The 19,127-nt window shown below is 34.3% G+C and overlaps 1 protein-coding gene across 9 annotated transcripts in view; it reads left to right on the forward strand.

Moving 5' to 3' along the window:
- The window catches only part of SETX (senataxin), a 94,560-nt gene that overhangs the window by 35,792 nt on the left and 39,641 nt on the right, over window positions 1–19,127 (forward strand). For 6 of the 9 annotated variants that reach the window (XM_074210848.1, XM_074210849.1, XM_074210847.1 and 3 more), the window contains 9 exons: window positions 235–344; window positions 841–1,060; window positions 1,821–1,940; window positions 3,144–3,315; window positions 3,474–3,561; window positions 6,092–10,444; window positions 13,419–13,518; window positions 14,833–15,006; window positions 16,973–17,211. In XM_074210848.1, coding sequence (XP_074066949.1) covers window positions 235–344; window positions 841–1,060; window positions 1,821–1,940; window positions 3,144–3,315; window positions 3,474–3,561; window positions 6,092–10,444; window positions 13,419–13,518; window positions 14,833–15,006; window positions 16,973–17,211 — 5,576 coding nt within the window. Of the gene's footprint in view, window positions 1–234; window positions 345–840; window positions 1,061–1,820; window positions 1,941–3,143; window positions 3,316–3,473; window positions 3,562–6,091; window positions 10,445–13,418; window positions 13,519–14,832; window positions 15,007–15,502; window positions 15,554–16,972; window positions 17,212–19,127 lie in introns of all 9 variants that reach the window. The other 3 variants (XM_074210851.1, XM_074210850.1, XM_074210852.1) reach the window with 3 other exon arrangements.

The raw sequence follows: 19,127 nt of genomic DNA on the forward strand, positions 1-19,127 counted from the left end.
TTAAGTCATCTTAGCTTAACTTCTTTCCATTATATCATGTTGCTTTGAGTTGCCTTATTTCCATTACAATGAAAATGATTCATTAGGAGTTCCCTGATGTTTTCATGGTAATCTAATGATTCCTTTAAAGAACTTTCTATTTACCTGTAAAACTATTGAAGTAAACAGAATAGGCTGATTTTAGCTGATGTATATTTTCATCTTTTATTTTACTGTGTTTTTCTTTCTATTTAGATGAATTATGTGTAGCAGCACTTTGTAGAATGGAGCAAGCTAACTGCTCCTTTCAGGTATTTGACAAACATCCAGGGATCTATTTGTTCTTGGTACATCCCAATGAAATGGTGAGTTGTGAGTGTGTTATGGCTGCAGAGTGTCATTTGTTGCATATTTAGAGTCATATACTTAACTGCTTTTTGCCGTTGGTAGAGTCTTCCATTAATATAATATTATAATTAATACCTAGTTGAATCAAATTGCAATATTGGTGCAAATTGTTGTAAATACTGTTGTATACACAAATTTTGAGTGCTCTGTGAGGATTGTTTGATTTTCGTTTTAAAAATATATTTTGCAATTTAAAACTTTTTTTTTAATTCTTAAATTTTACACCAAAAGTTTACAGGTTTATATTCAAGGGTATGAAAATAAAAACATAGAACCATAGAAAGCATTCATTCTTATTACAGTTCTCAGTTAAAATGAAATTAATAAGCTTTCTGATCTTATTATTTTGGTCAAGGGCTTTCATTTACAGTTAAGCTTTGCTTTAATTAAAAAGTCTGAGTTTCATCATTGTGCTCAATCTTTTTAATATATGCTTTTTTTTCTTTCATATAGATTCGACGATGGGCTATTCTGACAGCCAGAAATTTGGGGAAAGTAGACAGAGATGATTACTATGATTTGCAGGAGGTATTGACTTGCTTGTTTAGAGTTATTGAGTTGGGGCTTTTAGAAAATCCAGATGTTTATACTTCTAAAGAAATTGAGAAGGGTAAACTTATCCTTCTACCGTCTCACATGTATGACACAAAGAACTGCAAAAATTACTGGTTAGGTAAGTTTTATTCTTACTGTATTGAATTTTCTCAGCTGATTATAGCTGTCCTGCATGGAAATTCTTCTTCATTTGTGATGTGATTATATGATAATTATCTAGTATCCTAAAGACTTCCTAGTTCCAATTCTGTCATTGAAATAATTTTAGAAAGCCTTAAAGAATTTCAGGAGTGTTTAAGAGGAATCATGTGACCTCATAAAGTTATTTCTAAAACTCAAACCTCTATAAATACTGTTACAATAAAGTCCATATCTTTGTAACTAAATTGTCAAACAGTAACAAACTGCTTATTTAAAACCATATTACTGTAACACAATTGTTAGCGCAGAGGAATTTGATTTTTAATACTTTTTTCCCCTAGTGGGAAAACAAAAACTATTCTTAAAAATTGTACATCTGAGATAAATTCATTCTATATAAGATACCTAACAGTCATCTGAGCCATAATTGTCTACTCAACAATAGTTTTCTTCTTTTTTAATTGAATTGATAACCCTAAGAGTCACGTGGAAATGCTTTTGTTTTAGACTGTCAAGAATAGTTTCTTGATTAAGCTTTGCCTAAAGGACTTTAGACTGCCATGAATTATTCTTTTAATCCCTACTGGATCATTTTTTTGGCCAACCATATCTTAGGAGACTTTTTTAATATGTTGTTAATATTTCAAAGAAACATTAAATTATATTTAAGGAATCTATATGGTGCTGATCATTTTGAAGAGCTAATGATTTCAGAGAAATATGAACTTGTCTTTCAGGAATATGTATGTTGCTAACTATTCTTGAGGAGCAAGCCATGGATTCTTTGTTACTGGGCTCAGACAAGCAAAATGATTTTATGCAGTCAATACTTCATACCATGGAAAAGCCATCAAATGGTAACAACCACTTGGGCTGGATACTTTGACCTATTGTTATGTAGAAACTCATTGTTAGTGTCACACACCTAGAATTCACTTTATTATGAATCAGCCTAGTTTTATTTTCTCCCTTTCCTTTAATACTTACTATGGGGCCAAGATTTGATGTTGGATCTGGCTAACTGTTGGAAGTATGCTGAGAACAGTGCCTGTTTTGTGTGGAAGAGGGGGATAGAAGGAACTTTTTTCTTAAGTGTCAAACATCATTAAACATGGGTAATTCTCTATACCCAAACAAAATAAAACAAGATTATACGTGTTTCATTTTGGTTTTTTTGCAAGGCAAATGGGGTTAAGTGTGGCCCAAGGCCACATAGCTAAGTAATAATTAAGTGTCTGAGGCCAGATTTGAACTCAGGTACTCCTGACTCCAGGGCTGGTACTCTATCCACTACGCCATCTAGCTGCCCCAAGATTATACATGAAATCAGTAATCTATGAAGGATACAGCTATCTGGCTAGTCTCTTGTCTTTTTCTGAACTTTCTTCTGTTCTATTCTGTGCATCTTTTATAATGCTAAAATGATTCAGTTTTCTTCGATTTTTTTTTATACATCTGTATTACTAGTAATAAAGTAAAGCAAAACAAAAAGATAAAAGTCAATCTACTTTGTAACAATTAAACTTGGACAAGTAAAACAAATCAACATTTGATCCATGTCTAAAAATGTATGTCTTTTCCTGGAGTCTCCCAAAAGAGAGAAACACTTTTACAAAAACCATAGTTGTATATAATTTATATGGGCTTTGAAAGAGCTTTCTTGAATATAAATATATGGCATCTGTTTCTTTAAAGGTGGCTAGTATATTTTATTTTTTACTTCTTGCTAAACTTTTAATTTTGTACACATATAATAATGACTATCCACACTGCTCCACCGAAACCATATTATCAATAAGAAGTAATAATTTTTCTTCCTTTTTGCCTGTGCTTATTATAACATACATTTCTTTTTCTTTTAATTGATTTAGCTAGCATTTTTAGCAATATATGGAATAAAAAGTGATAGTAGACATCCCTGCTTTAAACCTGATAATAATATTGTTATTTAATAATAATTTAATAATAAATATACATTTAATAATGGGTAAAAATGTTCAGTTATCAATAACAATTTTTTTCAAATTTTCCTCTCATTGAACTGTTAATTTATATTTCAGAGGATAGTGTAGATCCTTTCTGGCCAGCATTACACTGCTTCATGGTGATTCTGGATCGCCTTGGCTCAAAAGTCTGGGGTCAACTTATTGATCCCATTGAAGCATTCCAGACCATTATTAACAGTGTGAGCTACAACAAAGAAATTCAAAATATACGCAGTAGTTCTACAAGGTTAGTTCCATTAACTTCTGTTCAATATTTGGCACATAAGAGATGCTTAATAAATTGTTTACTAATTGATTTGTATATAGTTTTGTGCAAGTACATAATCCCTTTATTCTTGGAGTATGTTTCTCTATTAAAGTACTTTTATTTCTTTATGTTTTAAGGACGAAGTTAGAACCTGAGTTAGATTTGGAGGACATGGTGACTTGCAGCCAGATTGTGTACAATTTTAATCCTGAAAAGACCAAAAAGGTATAAAAAAAATTACTTATTTAGAAAAAAACTAATGAAATTATACTGCCTTTTTAATGCTAAAGAATTTAGGATTACAGTTTGAATAATGCTTTGTCTAATAAATTTGGTTTACTGCTTTTCTGACTTTGCACATATACATGTTGACTTTAAAAACTTTTTTTTTCAATAAACACAATTTATTTTCTCTCCCATCTTCCTCCTTTCCCTTTTTAAACAAAAATGAAAAACAAAACACTCATAACAAATATACATAGTCAAGGAAAACAAATCCCACACTGGCCATGTCCAAAGTGGGTAGCATGCTTCATCTGGAATTTTAGTTGTGTTGATCAGACTTCTTAAGTTGTTTAGAATTGTTTGTTTTTATATTGTTACAATGTATTATCTAGTATCCTACAGATTCCCGATTCCTTGCCACCACAAACAGGGCAACTATGAATATTTTTGTACAAGTGATGATTTTGCCCTTTTTCGTCATCTCTTCAGGGTATAGAGCCAATAGTGGTATTGTTGGATCAAAGGGTATGCACATTTTTGTTGCCCTTTGGGTGTAGTTCAGACTGCTTTCCAGAAAGGTTGGGTGAGTTCACCAAACAATGTATTAGTGTCCCAGATTTCCCCCAACCCTTCCAACAATGATCATTGTCCTTTCTGGTCACATTGGCCAGTCTGACAGGTGTGAGGTTTAATTTGCATTTCTCTAATAAGAAATGATTTAGAGCAATTTTTCATAAGACTATGAATCACTTTGATTTCCTCATCTGTAAATTTCCTCTGCATATCCTTTGACCATTTGTCAGTGTACCAGATGATTTTGATGATTACTACTTTGTCTTATAGTTTGAGAAATGATGTTTTTAGGCCTCCTTTTCAATTTTTTTCATTATCATTATTATTTTGAGATTCTTGACCTTTTGTTCTTCAGAGGAATTTAATAACTTTTTCTAGCTTTATGAAATAATTCTTTGGTAGTTTGATATGGCACACAATAAGTAATTTAGGTACTACTGATGATATTATCTTAGGTCATCCTGCTTATGAACAATTAATATTTCCCAGTTATACAGATATGTCTTGATTTGTGTAAAGAATACTAATTTTATATTAGTATTTATATAGTTCTTGTCTTGGCAGATTGAGTCCCAACTAATTTATCTTTTCAGGAATTTTTTTTATACATTTTTTTTTTTTTTAGGTTTTTTTGCAGGCAAATGGGGTTAAGTGGCTTGACCAAGGCCACACAGCTAGGTAATTATTAAGTGTCTGAGACCGGATTTGAACCCAGGTACTCCTGACTCCAGGGCCAGTGCTTTATGCACTGTGCCACCTAGCCGCCCCTCCAGGAATTACTTTAAATGAAGTCTCTTACTTTATCTTTTCTTGTTGGATACTTTTTAGAGAAATATTGATGACTGATGTGAGGGTTTTAAATAGCTACAGGTTAACTATATTTACTGTTTTCATTTTTTAGTTGATTTTCTATTTTTTTGTTTTTGTTTTTGTAAGGCAGTGGAGGTTAAATACTTGCCCAAGGTCACACAGTTTGGCAATTCTTAAGGGTCTGAGACTGGATTTGAACAAGGGTCCACCTGATTCAAGACTGGTACTCTATCCACTGCTGACCCAATTTTCTATTTTCCAAGTAAAGCATCTTATCAATAAGAAGTAATAATTTTTCTTCCTTTTTGCCTGAGTTTATTATAGCTTAAATTTCTTTTCTTGTTTTATTGGTTTAGCTATCATTTTTAGCAATATTTTGAAGAAAAGTAATAATGGACATCCTTGCTTTAAACCTGATCTTATTGGACAGTCTATAGTTTATTCTCCTATATTTAATGTTCATTCTTGGTTTTAGATAAATACTGTCTATACTGAAGAAAGGTTAATTTATTCCTTTGTTTTCTAATGGTTTTGACAGAAATGGATACTATATCTTTTCAAAAGCTTTTTGTATGATAGTTGGTACATGATTTTTGTTGCTCTTGTTATTAATATGGTCCATTATGTTGATATTTTTCTAATTGAAGCAATGCTCTATTTCTGGCATAATTTCAACCTATTGATAACATATACTCTATGATACGTTGCTAGAATCCAGTAGTTCTTAATCTTTTTTTATACCTTGAACTCCTTTGGCTGTCTTGTAAAGCTAAGAGGCTCACCTCAGATTATAGTTTTATATACATAAAATATGATACACAGACTTTCAAAAGGAAACCAAACATAATCTACCAAACACAATCTACTCCCAGGTAAGAATCTTTGCCATAGCATCTTCCTATTTTATTTATAAATTTTGATGTCAGTATTCATTGGGTGATAATTGGTTTATCATTTTCTTTCTCTGCTTCTATCCACCTGCTTTTCTATTTAAAATAATTTAGTGGTAAAGATATTGCAAAAGCTTAGCAATATATCTTTAATGTTTTCAACTGTATCCTGTAGGTTTAAAGCACTTAATCATGAATTAGAAAATTTAGATAGTAAATTGTTCTTTTTTAACTATCATTTTATGTTTTCACTTTAGGATTCAGGATGGAGATCAGCCATTTGCCCTGATTATTGCCCTAACATGTATGAAGAAATGGAAACATTAACCAGTGTACTTCAGTCTGATATTGGACAAGACATGCGTGTTCATAACAGCACATTTCTTTGGTTTATTCCTTTTGTTCAATCTCTCATGGATCTCAAGGATTTGGGAGTAGCTTATATAGTAGAGGTTATTCATCATCTATATTCAGAAGTCAAAGATGTCCTCAACCAAAAAGTAGCAGTGTGTGACACAGTCACTGAGTTTTTTCTTCTAATATTGGTATCAGTAATTGAACTGCATAGAAATAAAAACTGTTTGCATTTGCTATGGGTTAGTTCTCAGCAGTGGGTAGAAGCAGTAGTGAAATGTGCTAAACTTCCTACCACAGCATTTGCACGAAGTGCTGAAAAGACATCTGGAAGCTACTCCAGAGGGGGAACTGTAATATCTTCTTTGCCTTTGCACTCAGTTCCATCTAATTCTGTTCAGCTTGCTTGTGTGCAGCTGATCCGAAGTCTTCTTAGGGAAGGTTGCCAGCTTGGACAGCAAACTCTGTGTAAACAATTCTTAGACAAACTCAACTTGCTTCTGAGGGGAAATTTGTCCCTTGGTTGGCATTTAAATAATCAGGAGACACTAGAATTACAAACATGTTTGAAACAAATTATTAAAAACAAAAAAGTCAAAGGATTACCATGTAGCACTGTTGTGGATAGAACTGTTGCATGTAAAACTCCCCCTGCAATTTATATTAAAGAAGAAAATGATACAACTGTGGAGAGATCAAAAAGGGATACATGTTTTCAGGATAGCCCCAGTTCATCATTTTCTACACTGAGATCTGATGGCTATCAAGGACAAGAGAGTCCATCTCTAAGAAAAAGTTACAGTTGGGAAGAGGAAAATAGGCAAACATGCTTAAAGGAGTCAAAACTGGATGGCCATTTTTCAAATAAATCATACTTAAAGCAGGGGAAAACCCCTGATGCTACTGGATCTCATAATCATGAAATTTTAGATAATTTTGAAAAACAGAAGTGTACTAAAGAGAACAACTCCACAAATATACAACAGATTTTGACTTTAGAAAATAATGCTTTGGAAGGGGAATATATCCAAACGATAAATATTCAGACATGTTTGATAACAACTGACTCTAGATCTGATTCTCCCCAAAATGTATCAAGCTCAAGTGATAATTCTCATTCAAAGAATGATTCTGGTTTTAAGAACTCGAAGTTTAGAACTAAAGCCCAGAAAGATGAATTATGTGCAAAATTATTGCAGGTAATGAAGGAACACAAAAAAACCACCATGGTCACTAGTGGTAAAAATTGCGAATCAAAGCAAAGTTCATCCAATTTGGGGAGCCATAATCCATGCAATGAAGTGGATGTTCAGAAAGAACTTACTTTAATACAGAAAGAACAGTCAGAGACTTATATTATTTCAGAGGATGCAACAATTGAAGAGCAAGAATCAAGAAATGTTAATTCATTTCTTATAAAGAAAAAATCAGATGATAAACAACTAGATCTCTTAACATTTCATAAAAATGAATACCTATCACAGGAAAGTGATAGTGATGGCGGTGATGATATGGTTTCACTTAAAGCAATTAGAAATACCTTATTGGAAAAGAAATGTCAGCTTTTGCATCATACAGACAGGCATGAATCAAAGGCTACTAATTGTGAGGAATCTAATAAAGGTAATGAACATGTTTCACATAATTCCTTGAGAGAGGAATTGCCTCTTCATAATTTTAAATTTAACACCTTAACAGATTCTGAAGTAGTTAAAGACCTTGATAGATTCTCTTTCATCATCCAAACTAGTGTTCTTAATTTTTCTTCAGATTCAACTCAAGAAAGTTCTTACCAGCTACAGAGAAAAGTGAAAGATGTTTTACAACATTCTGCAGTTATCCAAATTAAAGATTTAACTTCTGTTGTGAAAACCACCAAAAATCAAGTTATAATCATTTCAGATGATGATGATGATGATGATGATGATGATGATGGTCAAAGATCACCAAATCTTCAGAAACAAATTGAACCAGATAAAAGAGATGTTAAGAGAGAATTTCCAGAAGAGTGTCCTTCAACTTCTAATATTTTAGAACAGGAACTAGAAAAAGAAGAGAAAACAAAATCCCCTTCGCCAGATGATGAATCTGATTCGCAGTTTTTTGAGTTTGAAACTCCATATGAAGTATTTTCTGTTTGGCAAGATTCTGAACCAGAGAGCAAACATCCTGTTCAGCAAAATGAACCAGACCAAAACTGTTTGTTTGCTTCAAAAGGTGAGAATTCTTTAGATGATAAGACACATGACTGGGGTTATGATACAGATTATGTATCTGATGAAGCTATTCAGATGGTAGCAGAAAGTCTTGAAGAACATTTAGATTCACAGTGTAATGTTTTTTCTAATGAGAAATTTAATATTTTTTCAAAGAGTACAAAACAGTCATATAAAACATTTATGACTAAACATCTTTTTTCATCTTTAGGAATTTTAGACACGCCTCATGTTTGTATTTCTGAGGATCTTACTGAAGAGCACACTAAAAATGTAGATCAGCGAGAAAAGGAAGAATCTACATCTACTCTTTCAATATCATCTAATTTAAATTTTGCAATTTCAACTGAAGTAACAGGCAAAGAGCATTCACCTCGGTCTCCTTCAGGTAAAAAATTGGGCATAATAGAGTCATTTTCCAAAAATTCAAAGAAAGCCAACGTTAATCCTCCAAGAAGGCAGAGCAAAAGAGGGAATCAAGCTAATCCTCAAAAGATCCTTTGTAGAACAATGCCTGCTGTGATTCCTCCAAAGAAATTTCGTCAGTGCCCTGAACCAACTTCAACTGCTGAAAGACTTGGTTTGAAAAAGGGGCCTCGGAAAGCATTTGATTTGTCCCAGCGATCTCTAGATTTTGTGGTAAAGTTACGTGATCATGGAAAAACTGCAGGTGAAGTTGATATTCAGCATAAGAAGAAGACAAAGTTAATTACTCCTCAGACTTTGGTTGTCAAAAATAACAAAAAAATGTTGGCATGTCAAGATCTTCAGTTTTTAAGACAGATAAGACCCAAATCACACAAAAATCAACAAGGACTTTCTGCCACTCATAGTAAAGACTCTCCAAAAGCAATTGCAAAACCAGTCCAGAATTCTGAAACTATTCAAGCATCTTCTGGTCCCAGTGATAATTTTAAAGAAAAAAATAAGCTGGCCTCAGACAGTGATAAAAAGCATCCAAGAAAAAGTTTGTTTTCTGAAACAGAAACAGTTAAAGCAAAAAGTCTACCACAGGTTGTTAATGATAGTCCTTCTTCTTTCAAACATAGTTGTACAGACTTAATTGTAAGAGAAGAAAAAAATGAAACCAGTGTCTGTACTTCAAAGAGTCACCTGTCCAACTCATCTTCTGTTGGAGGTGACATAACAGGGGCTGTTCAAACTTTGTCTTGTTTTAATTCTGGGGGAACAACTTTCAGAGAGGTAGAGTCTGATGTTAGCAGTGATACAGAGGAAAATAATTTGTTTTTAACACAACGTGATCCCATAGATATGGAATTAAGTTCACAGGTAGAGAGTTTTCATGATTTTGAAGTTCCCATTGATAAAGATACAGTAGAAATAGAGGATGATCCTAAAAATCTCACTGAGGACAGAGTTTTGAGCAGTATAAAGTGTAAGCACAAAGATTGTACTGAAACTGTAGAAAATCTAGATAGCTATTGCTCTAAACATTCTGAAGCTAAAGTAGCTGATGATGATGTTTTTGTTAAACCAGGCTTGCCACTTTCACTGTGCAAAACTGTGAAGTCTACTACTAAGATTTTTAGTTCAAGTAGTAATTCACGAAATGCTCACCTCTCTAGAGCTATAGAAAATAGTTTAAAACTTCCTTCAGGATCAAAAAATCAAATAAATTTGATAACTACAATGACAAAATTAATGCAGCCAGCCTCTCCTTTGGGTCAGAAGTCTATATTGAATGATGAGGGGAAAAATATGCCTAATATTCTTCAACCACAGAATATGCAGACTTCTCCAAATTATTTCAACAGACCTGCTCTGCCAAGTCTCCTTGAGAAGAAAAGAACTTTTCAAGCTTCCTCTGCTGGAAATTTTCCTACGCAGCAATCTGTATTTCAGAGCTTTGTTAAGGAGATCTTAAAATGGAAGTATGAAATGTTTGTAAACTTTGATCAGTTTGGGCCTCCAGCAGATCTTTTCCAGTCTATCTCAAGACCTGTTCCTGTCACATTTCATGACTGTCAAGACTATCTAAATATTTTTTTCCCTTTATTGATATTGAATACTTTTGAAACAGTAAGTATCTATTTTTGCTTTTATGAAATTTGTTATTCTCTTTTTAAAAACTAATTTTATTTTTATTATTAAATTTTTATTTAAAAAATTTTATTTTATATTACAATAATACAAATCTCAAAAATAGTGAGAGAGAAAAAATATGTACTTCAGTCTGCATGCAGATTCCAATGATTCTGTCTCTGGACCTCTGGAGTGAGTTGCTTTCTTTATCATAAGTCCAGCAGAGAAGTTGCTTCAATATTTCTCCCACATTTGCTATTACAAGTTGTATTTATCTCCACTCTATTCCTCCCCATTCTCATTTATTCTCTTCTCTGTCCTTTTATCCTGTTCCTGTCCAAAAGTGTGTTGCATCTGTGTCTTCTCCCACAGTCTTCCCTCTCTTCTGTCACCTATTCCCCCCTTCCTTCCCCTCATTCTCCCTAATCCCATCCTTTTCTTCTCATCTTTCTCTAGGGTAAGCTAGATTTCTATACCTTATACAGTGTGTATGTTATTTCCTCTCTGAGCCATTTCTGATTAGAATGAGGGCTCACTCGTTCCCCCTTGCCCTCCCCCTTTCCACTCCATTGAAAAAGCTTTTTCTTGACTCTTATGTGAAATCTTAGCCCCTTCTTCCTCTCTTTTCCCTTCCTCCCAGTACTTTCCTTTATCACCCATTGACTCCATCTTTTTACTATATTATACCATCATATTCTGCTCCTTCCTATGTCCTGCCTATATATGCTCCTTCTAACAGCTCTTAGAAATGAGAAAGTTCATATGAGTTATCAATATCTTCTTTCCATGAAGGAATACAAACAGTTCAACATCTTTAAGTTCCTCATAGTTAGTCCTTCTCATCTATTCCCTCTATGGTTCACCAGAGTCCTGTACTTGGAGATCAAATTTTCTGTTCAGCTCTGGCTGTTTCAATAGGAAAGTTTGAGAGTGCCCTGTTTTATTAAAAGTTTATTTTTTCCTCTCAAAGAGGATGTTCAGTTTTGCTGGGTAGTTGATTCTCAGTTGCAAACCAAGATCTTTTGCCTTCCAAAATATTATATTCTAAGCCCTTAATGTAGATGCTGCCAGATCCTGTGTAATCCTGACTATAGATAGAGCCACAGTAGTTGAATTGTTTGTTTCTGGCAGCTTTTAGTATTTTCTCTTTGACTTGGGAGTTTTGGAATTTGGCTATAATATTTCTGGAAATTTTTCTTTTGGGATCTCTTTCCAGAGGTAAGTGAATTCCCTCAATTTCTATTTTTGCCCTCTGCTTCTAGGATCTCAGGGCAATTTTGCTGTATTATTTCTTTGAAAATGAAGTCTTGACTTTTTCCTGGTTGTGACTTCAGGTAGTCCAGTAATTTTTAAATTATCTCTTCTGGATCTGTTTTCGAGGTCAGTTGTTTTTCCAGTGAGATATTTCACATTTTCTTCTAATTTTTGCCTTTTTTGGAAGAGTTTTATTTCCTCCTCATTTCTTGCAAAGTCTTCAACTTCCTTTAGTTCCATTCTGCATTTGAAGGAGTTATTTTCTTCAAAGAATTTTTTTAATCTCCTTTTCCAGCTGACCATTTCTGCTTTTTAAGGCATTCTCCTGATTTGTCTTTTTTTATTACTTTTTTTTCCATTTGGCCTAAACTGGTTTTTAACATATTATTTTCTTCAATTTTTTTTGTATTTCTTTCACCAAATTGCTGATTTGCTTTTCATGATTTATTTGCATTGCTCTTATTTCTCTTCCCAATGTTTCTTCTATCTCCCTTTTGTTGCTTTTCAAAGTCTTTTTTGAGCTCATTCATAGCCTGAGGCCACTTTCTATTTCTCTTAGAGGCTTTGGAGGTTCTCATCTTCTTTAATCTTCCTTGGGACCAAAGTAATTTTCTATGGTCTTATTCTTTTTCTGTTGTTTGCTCTTTTCCTCAGCTTATGACTGATTTACCAAACCTCCAAGGCTTTGGGATACCCCATTGGGACCTTTATTTCTCCAAGGTCTTATGCTCTCCTGCCTGTACTTTGTTTGATATGTAGATGTCATCATCCCCTCTGCCCTGGAGCTGTGAGGAGAGGGTCCTTGCTCTGCTGTCTTTGTATGGATGGCCAAACTGCTACTTGGATCTTAGTATGGGCAAGCAGTGGAGCCCTGCGCTAGGGAGAGCAGAGAGATTTCTGCAATCTCTCCTGACCCCCTTACCCATCTGTAGGCTGCAGACTGGCTTCCCCGATTACACTGTAGTTCTCACCACAGGGCTGTTATGAGGCCATTGCTCTAGCACTCTGGTGCAGCAGAGTTATCTCACTTCAAGCTGTTGCTGTGGTGATCCCTGGGCTGTGCTGGGGTTGCAGCTTTTTTTGCAACCATCTTCACCCCCTGCCCAATGAAACACGTTTTCTGTGGAACTTCCAATTTGTCTTGGACAGGGAAATTGTATCACTCAGTCTTTCTGTGGCTTCTGCCCCTCTAAATTATGTCTAGTCATAATTTGATAGCTTTTGGAGTTTTGGGGGGAACAAGTTTCAGGGAAATCTGCCTTCACGCTGCCATCTTCAGTTTTTATATTTTTAAGATTAATTGTATTTTTAATGAATAAAAGTAGATTTTTTTCTCCTTTCCATCCTTCCACCCACATGAATAAATTAAAAAAAGAAAAACAAAACTTTTGTAACAAATATGCATAGTCAAGCAAAATAAATTTCTGCAATAGCCATATCTTTTAAAATGTCTAATTCTGCATTCAGAATATACTGTTAAAATTTTAGCTGGGGCGGCTAGGTGGTGCAGTGGATAGAGCACTGCCCCTGGAGTCAGGAGTACCTGGGTTCAAATCGGGCCTCAGACACTTAATAATTACCTGGCTGTGTGGCCTTGGTCAAACCACTTAACCCCATTTGCCTTGCAAAAACCTAAAAAAAAAAAAAAAAAAAAAAAAAAACCCAGAATGACTTCCTAAAATGTTTTATCTTTCTTAATTTGCTATGTTCTGTGTAGGTAGCCCAAGAATGGATTGACAACCCAAAGAAAGAGAATGCCTATCAGCTCCATTTACGAAGCTTTTCTCCTGGTGACATAAATTGTGGGCAGTTTGTGGGTAAATTTTTTTTTTCATTTTTAAAGAGTTTAAGGGAGATTCAGGTACTCTCATTTTATTAAGAAAATAGAAATATTTGTCAATTGGATGTTTCTCATTTAAAAACTTTCAGACTGAATTTGTATCTGTTCTGTAAAAAAATTTTTTTTAATGCTAAATACTGAAAGACATTCAACTATTAATAGCAAACATGCACTCACTTAGGGGGCTGATACTTTGACCGGAATAATTGTGAGCATAGAGGCCAGAGAGAAAGAATTTCACTGGGTGAGAGTAGTGTTCATAAAGACAAGAAATGTCAGAGGGAAGCTGCCCCAGTTATTTTTCTTCAAGACTAGCCTGAAAGTAGCTTGGTTGACTTTTTAAGGATAACATAGTATTAAGAATTCAGTAGGGGCAGCTAGGTGGCACAGTGAATAGAGAGCACCAGCTCTGGAGTCAGGAATATCCGTGTTCAAATTCGGCCTCAGACACTTTATTAACTAGCTGTGTGGCCTTGGGCAAGCCACTTAACCCCATTGCCTTGCAAAAACCTAAAAAATAAAAATAAAAAGAATTCAGTGCAGGGGCAGCTAGGTGGTGTAGTGGATAAAGCACTGGCCTTGGAGTCAGGAGTACCTGGGTTCAAATTCAGTCTCAGACACTTAATAATTACCTAGGTGTGGTCTTGGGCAAGCCACTTAACCCCGTTTGCCTTGCAAAAAAAAAAACCTAAAAAAAGAATTCAGTGCAATATCCATCTCTTAAGTTGTCTTTTAAGAAAGAGTAAGACTCACTTGATTTTTAAAAACTATGTTGACCTACCCAAATTAATTTTTCAGCTAATTTATAATGCCTTGCTAGGTTTTTTGGGCAAGGCAATGGGTTTAGTGACTTGCCCAGGGTCACACAGCTAGGTAATTATTAAGTGTCTGAGTTGTATTTGAACTCAGGTCTCCCTGACTCCAGGGCTGGTGCTCTCTATTCACTGTGCCATCCAGCTGCCCTAACAAATTGGGATTTAAATGATCATTATCACAACAAATTGAGATTTAAATGATCATTGTCACCCAAAATTTCTGGCACTTTTATGATAATATTTAAGATTGCATATTTCTTCACTTACTGAAGTAATTATTAATATATTTTTAAAATATGGATTTATTATGTGAATTTATAAAATGAATTTATTTGCATAAAATAAATTTATCCTATTAACAAGATTTTAATTTCACTTAGAGACACTTAAAATATTTCTATTTCTAACCATAACTATGATAAATGTAAGTATTTATAATAAATGTGTAATTGTTTTCTAATTTAATTTTACTGTAGTTTGTCTTCAGGAGTGTGATATGGCTAAACAACTACATCCAAAGGAAAATGATTTCGTATTTTTGCTTCCTAAAAAATTAAATGGAAAGAAAAAAGCTTCAGTAAAAAGTGAGATGAAGGATCAGCAAGTGTATCATTGTGGTTATGTGTCTCAGTTTCGACGCTCTTCAGTCAGTAAGTGAATCAAACACTGCAGCCAAAAATAGAATAAAGTCATAGCTTTTCATTGGCCATTTAAAGAACTTATTTCCCTAAACCTATTGCTTTATCTCTTTACTTATTTTCTGGTTTTCATAACTATAAATTTAGGCCTAGTATTTTTATAATTTTAAAACTTGAATTACCCTTCTTTTGTAATTCTCTAATGCTGCTTTTTGCTTTCTGTCATCTGTGGAATTCTTTGTTTCTGAAATGATATATTTAGTTATATTATAAATTGATTTTTAGGCTTTGATTAAGTCATATGATATAACTAAGAGATTTCTAAAGGCAAAATTCAAAATCTGTAAAGTATTGAAAGTATTTCTATTCTTTAAAGTAACTGTGGTGACTCTGACTCCTATATATGTTGCCTCCTTAGTTCTTATATTTAAAGATAAGAATTGAGTTTGTATCTTCCATATGCCTTTTCATAGACATGTGGGGCTTTATTTCCTTGAAATGATTACAGGGCTCCATGATGTAATGGAAAGAGCACTGGATTTGGAGTCAGAAGACCTAGGTTCGTATCCTGGCTCTGCTGCTTACTACTTGTGTAACTGTAGGCAAATCACTTGAATTTTCTGGGCCTGAGTTTCCCTATAGAGCAAGGAATTTGTACTGAATGATTATTAAAGATCCTTTCCAGTGCTGTAATCTAATCCAATACTTGGTCATTTTAATAGATAGTGTGTTTTGTTAAAAGGAATAGAACCTAGGTCCTTAATCCTCTTGTTTATATTGCATTTGGAAGAGTTGCAAGAAGAAATACTAAATTTAATTGCAATTCTAAGTGTTTTGGACAGTTGCCTTTGCTTTTTTTAAAAGAAATTATTACTATCAGGACAGCAGGGTGGTATAATGGGTAGAGCACCAACCCTGGAGTCAGGAGAACTTGAGTTCAAATCCAGCCTCAGACACTTAATACTTTCCTAGCTGTGTGACCTTGGGCAAGTCACTTAACCCCATTGCCTTGCAAAAAAAATAACGAAACAAATAAATGATTATTATCTTGTGTTTTTATATCATCCTAATTTTCAAGTATATATTTCCCCACTCTCATACTTAGAGAACTATTCTTTCTTAGAAAGAATAAAAAAAAAGAAAAGGGGGAAGGGGCGGCTAGGTGGCGCAGTGGATAGAGCACTGGCCTTGGAGTCAGGAGTACTTCAGTTCAAGTCCGGCCTCAGATACTTAATAATTAACCTAGCCATGTGGCCTTGGGCAAGCCACTTAACCTCATTGCCTTGCAAAAACTAAAAAAAAAAAAAAAATGGGGGGGTGTCGTAGTAGATAAAGCACTGGCCTTGGAGTCAGGAGTACCTGGGTTCAAATCTGGTCTCAGACACTTAATAATTACCTAGCTGTATGGCCTTGGGCAAGCCACTTACTTAACCCCATTTGCTTTGCAAAAAAAAAAAAAATAAAATAAAATAAAGAAAGAAAAGGGGGGAAGCAGTTCAGCAAAATTAACCAAAAGATCAATTGAGTCTGATAACACATGCAGTGTCTCAAATCCATTGTCTCTCCCTCAGCAAAGAAGGGAAAGGAGGTGCATTTTGTCATCTTTTCTTTGGGGCCCCTATTGGTCATATTTACATGGCATTTATTTTCTTTTTGTTATTTCTATTAACGTTGATATACTCATTGTGTGTATTTTTCTACTGGTTCTGCTTATTTCACTTTTGTATCTGTTTATATAAATATTCCTGTGGTTCTCTGTATTCTTATACTTTTTGTTTTGCATTTGCTTTTAGAAGCCAAGTTAAATTTACTTGTAGATATAACTGTAAGGAATCAAGTCAATTTATGTAGAATATAATCTAGTAGAAATTAAGACAACATACAGAAAATCAATTTTGTTAAGTTTAATTCTGAAAGCCCCATTGAGTCAGATTGTTTCATTGGTAATATTATACATTTTCCTTTCTCCCAATAATAGGGCATAATTCACAATTTGAGGGTTGCCTTTCCATCCAGACTCAAGACAATTTGTCATTCCACATAAATGAATCAGTAGACTGTATTGTGATCAGTTCTTTGGTGACTGCACAACGGAAGTTGAGAGCCTTATCTCTTTTGGGGCGGAATTCATTGATTCCACTGACCAGGGCAATTTTGAACCCAAGTGTTTCAGACTTTTGTCCTCGAGATTCACCAAACACAGCTCCTGAGAAGATTGTAAGTAATTTTTATGTGTGTGCCAGGGAAGATTGGAACATTATATTTAAATGCTCTATATTTTTATTAACTATGTTTTCCTGCTTCTCTTAACATAAGACCAGGTTAATATTATCTTAAGTACAATAGACTTGTTCCAGGAAAAACTTTTTCAGTAAAGTAAGGAAGTGTAAGTATCTTTATAAAATGTCACCTAATAGAGTACCAGACCTAGAGTTAAGAGGACAGGTGCCAGTTGCACGTCCATTGGCAAGTAATTTTGACTTCTGCACTTTACTTTCGTCATCTGTTAAATGAAAGGATTAGTCTAGATCAGGGCTATCCAACCTAACTTTTAAAAGTTTTTATTGAAACAATATACAGTGTATTTTGATTTTCCATTTTAGTGAGAGCTATGCAGGTAGCTTGGCTTAGTTCATTAAAGCAATTAGCAAACCCACAGGTAATGCATAAAATTGTGCTGTGGGCTGGCCATATTTTGTATAGCCCTGATCTAGATGACTTCTGAGGTTCTTTTCAGTCTTAAATCTATAATCTTATGATCATCCCATTTGAATGTTAAAATTGATTAAATTTATTATACTTTAATATAAAAATTAATAGAAGGTCTAGACTACAGATAGAGAAGGGGTCATGTGCAAATATCTTGAGTTAGTATTTTTTGAGCTATTTTATGCCAGCATTATATATCCATTTTGCATAGTTGTGCAAATACAACTAGGGAATACAAATAGAGAATTAGAGGGGAGTAGTAAAAATATAGTCTAATTTTTTATTGCTTAAGGTGCTAATGAGGCCAAGAGTACAGAAAAGGAAAACAAAGATATTGAGGTTTTTAAAAAGTTGGGTGTGGGTAAAGTCAGTCAAAGCTTCTCGCCACTGTGATAATTTAACAATGCAGATGTAATGTTGGAGTACGAAGCTATTTCATTGATTCAAGGATATCTTGAAGCCACGTCTTATTAATATGTTCGATTTGGTTCTGGTAGAGTGAGGAAACAAACATCTCTCTTTGATTTATCTTAGCCATCCACAGGGGATGAATTCTTAGACCTTACTACCTCCCCAAATTGTCTCTTTTATGATGTTGTATTCAAGATAGTCTTCTGATGGTAATTTCAAACACAATTTTTCTCTTTCAGCCTTATCCTTTCAACTGTAATCTTCATCCTCCTTAAAATATTCTTAGCACAATTGCTGTTTTGTTTATTCAGTCCATAACTCCTACTTCAGTTTCATTTCATTCCTTCTTAGTCTTGGTTCTATGTTTAATCAGTTCAGTTATGTTCTATCCTCTACTCTTAGCGCCTTGCCCTTGGTTCTTCCACTCTTCATTTCCTTGCCAGTTCTCAATTCTTGATCATCCCACTAGCTGCCTTCTTTGTTCTTATTTCTGAACTGCAGAAGGAAGTACAGCTTCTTGAGGGCAGAGATTGTTTCATTTTTGTCTGTCTTAATCAGAATCTCAGTTCTGTTTTTCTTCCTTGATTCATTTGCTCTTCAGCCTCCAACCAGCAGCAAGTAACACCTCTTTTATTGAAAAAATTGTAATCCTTCTTCTTCTTACTCTATACTTCATAGTCCTTTTGAATTCATGCCAGTTTTCACCATGATCTAGGTACTGAAGAAGAAATGACTGTTCTTAACAAGACTGACTCTTCTGCTTGTGCCTTTGAATTCTCATCTCTTCTAGCAGCTTGCCTCATAATCGTGTTCTTTTTTTGATTCTTCTTTGCTACTTGCTCCTTTTCTGCAGTCAGACAACTTAGACTTGATACTACGATCACTTTTAGCTGTCTCATCTCTCTTCTGAACAGTGTATGAATGGATGAAAAAAGAAGCATTTATTTAAGGCTCACTCTGCCAGGTATTGTGTTAAATGCTTGGGTCACATATACAAAGACTTGTCCCTACCT

Source organism: Macrotis lagotis, chromosome 1 (assembly GCF_037893015.1).
Source record: "Macrotis lagotis isolate mMagLag1 chromosome 1, bilby.v1.9.chrom.fasta, whole genome shotgun sequence".
NCBI lineage: Eukaryota > Metazoa > Chordata > Mammalia > Peramelemorphia > Peramelidae > Macrotis > Macrotis lagotis.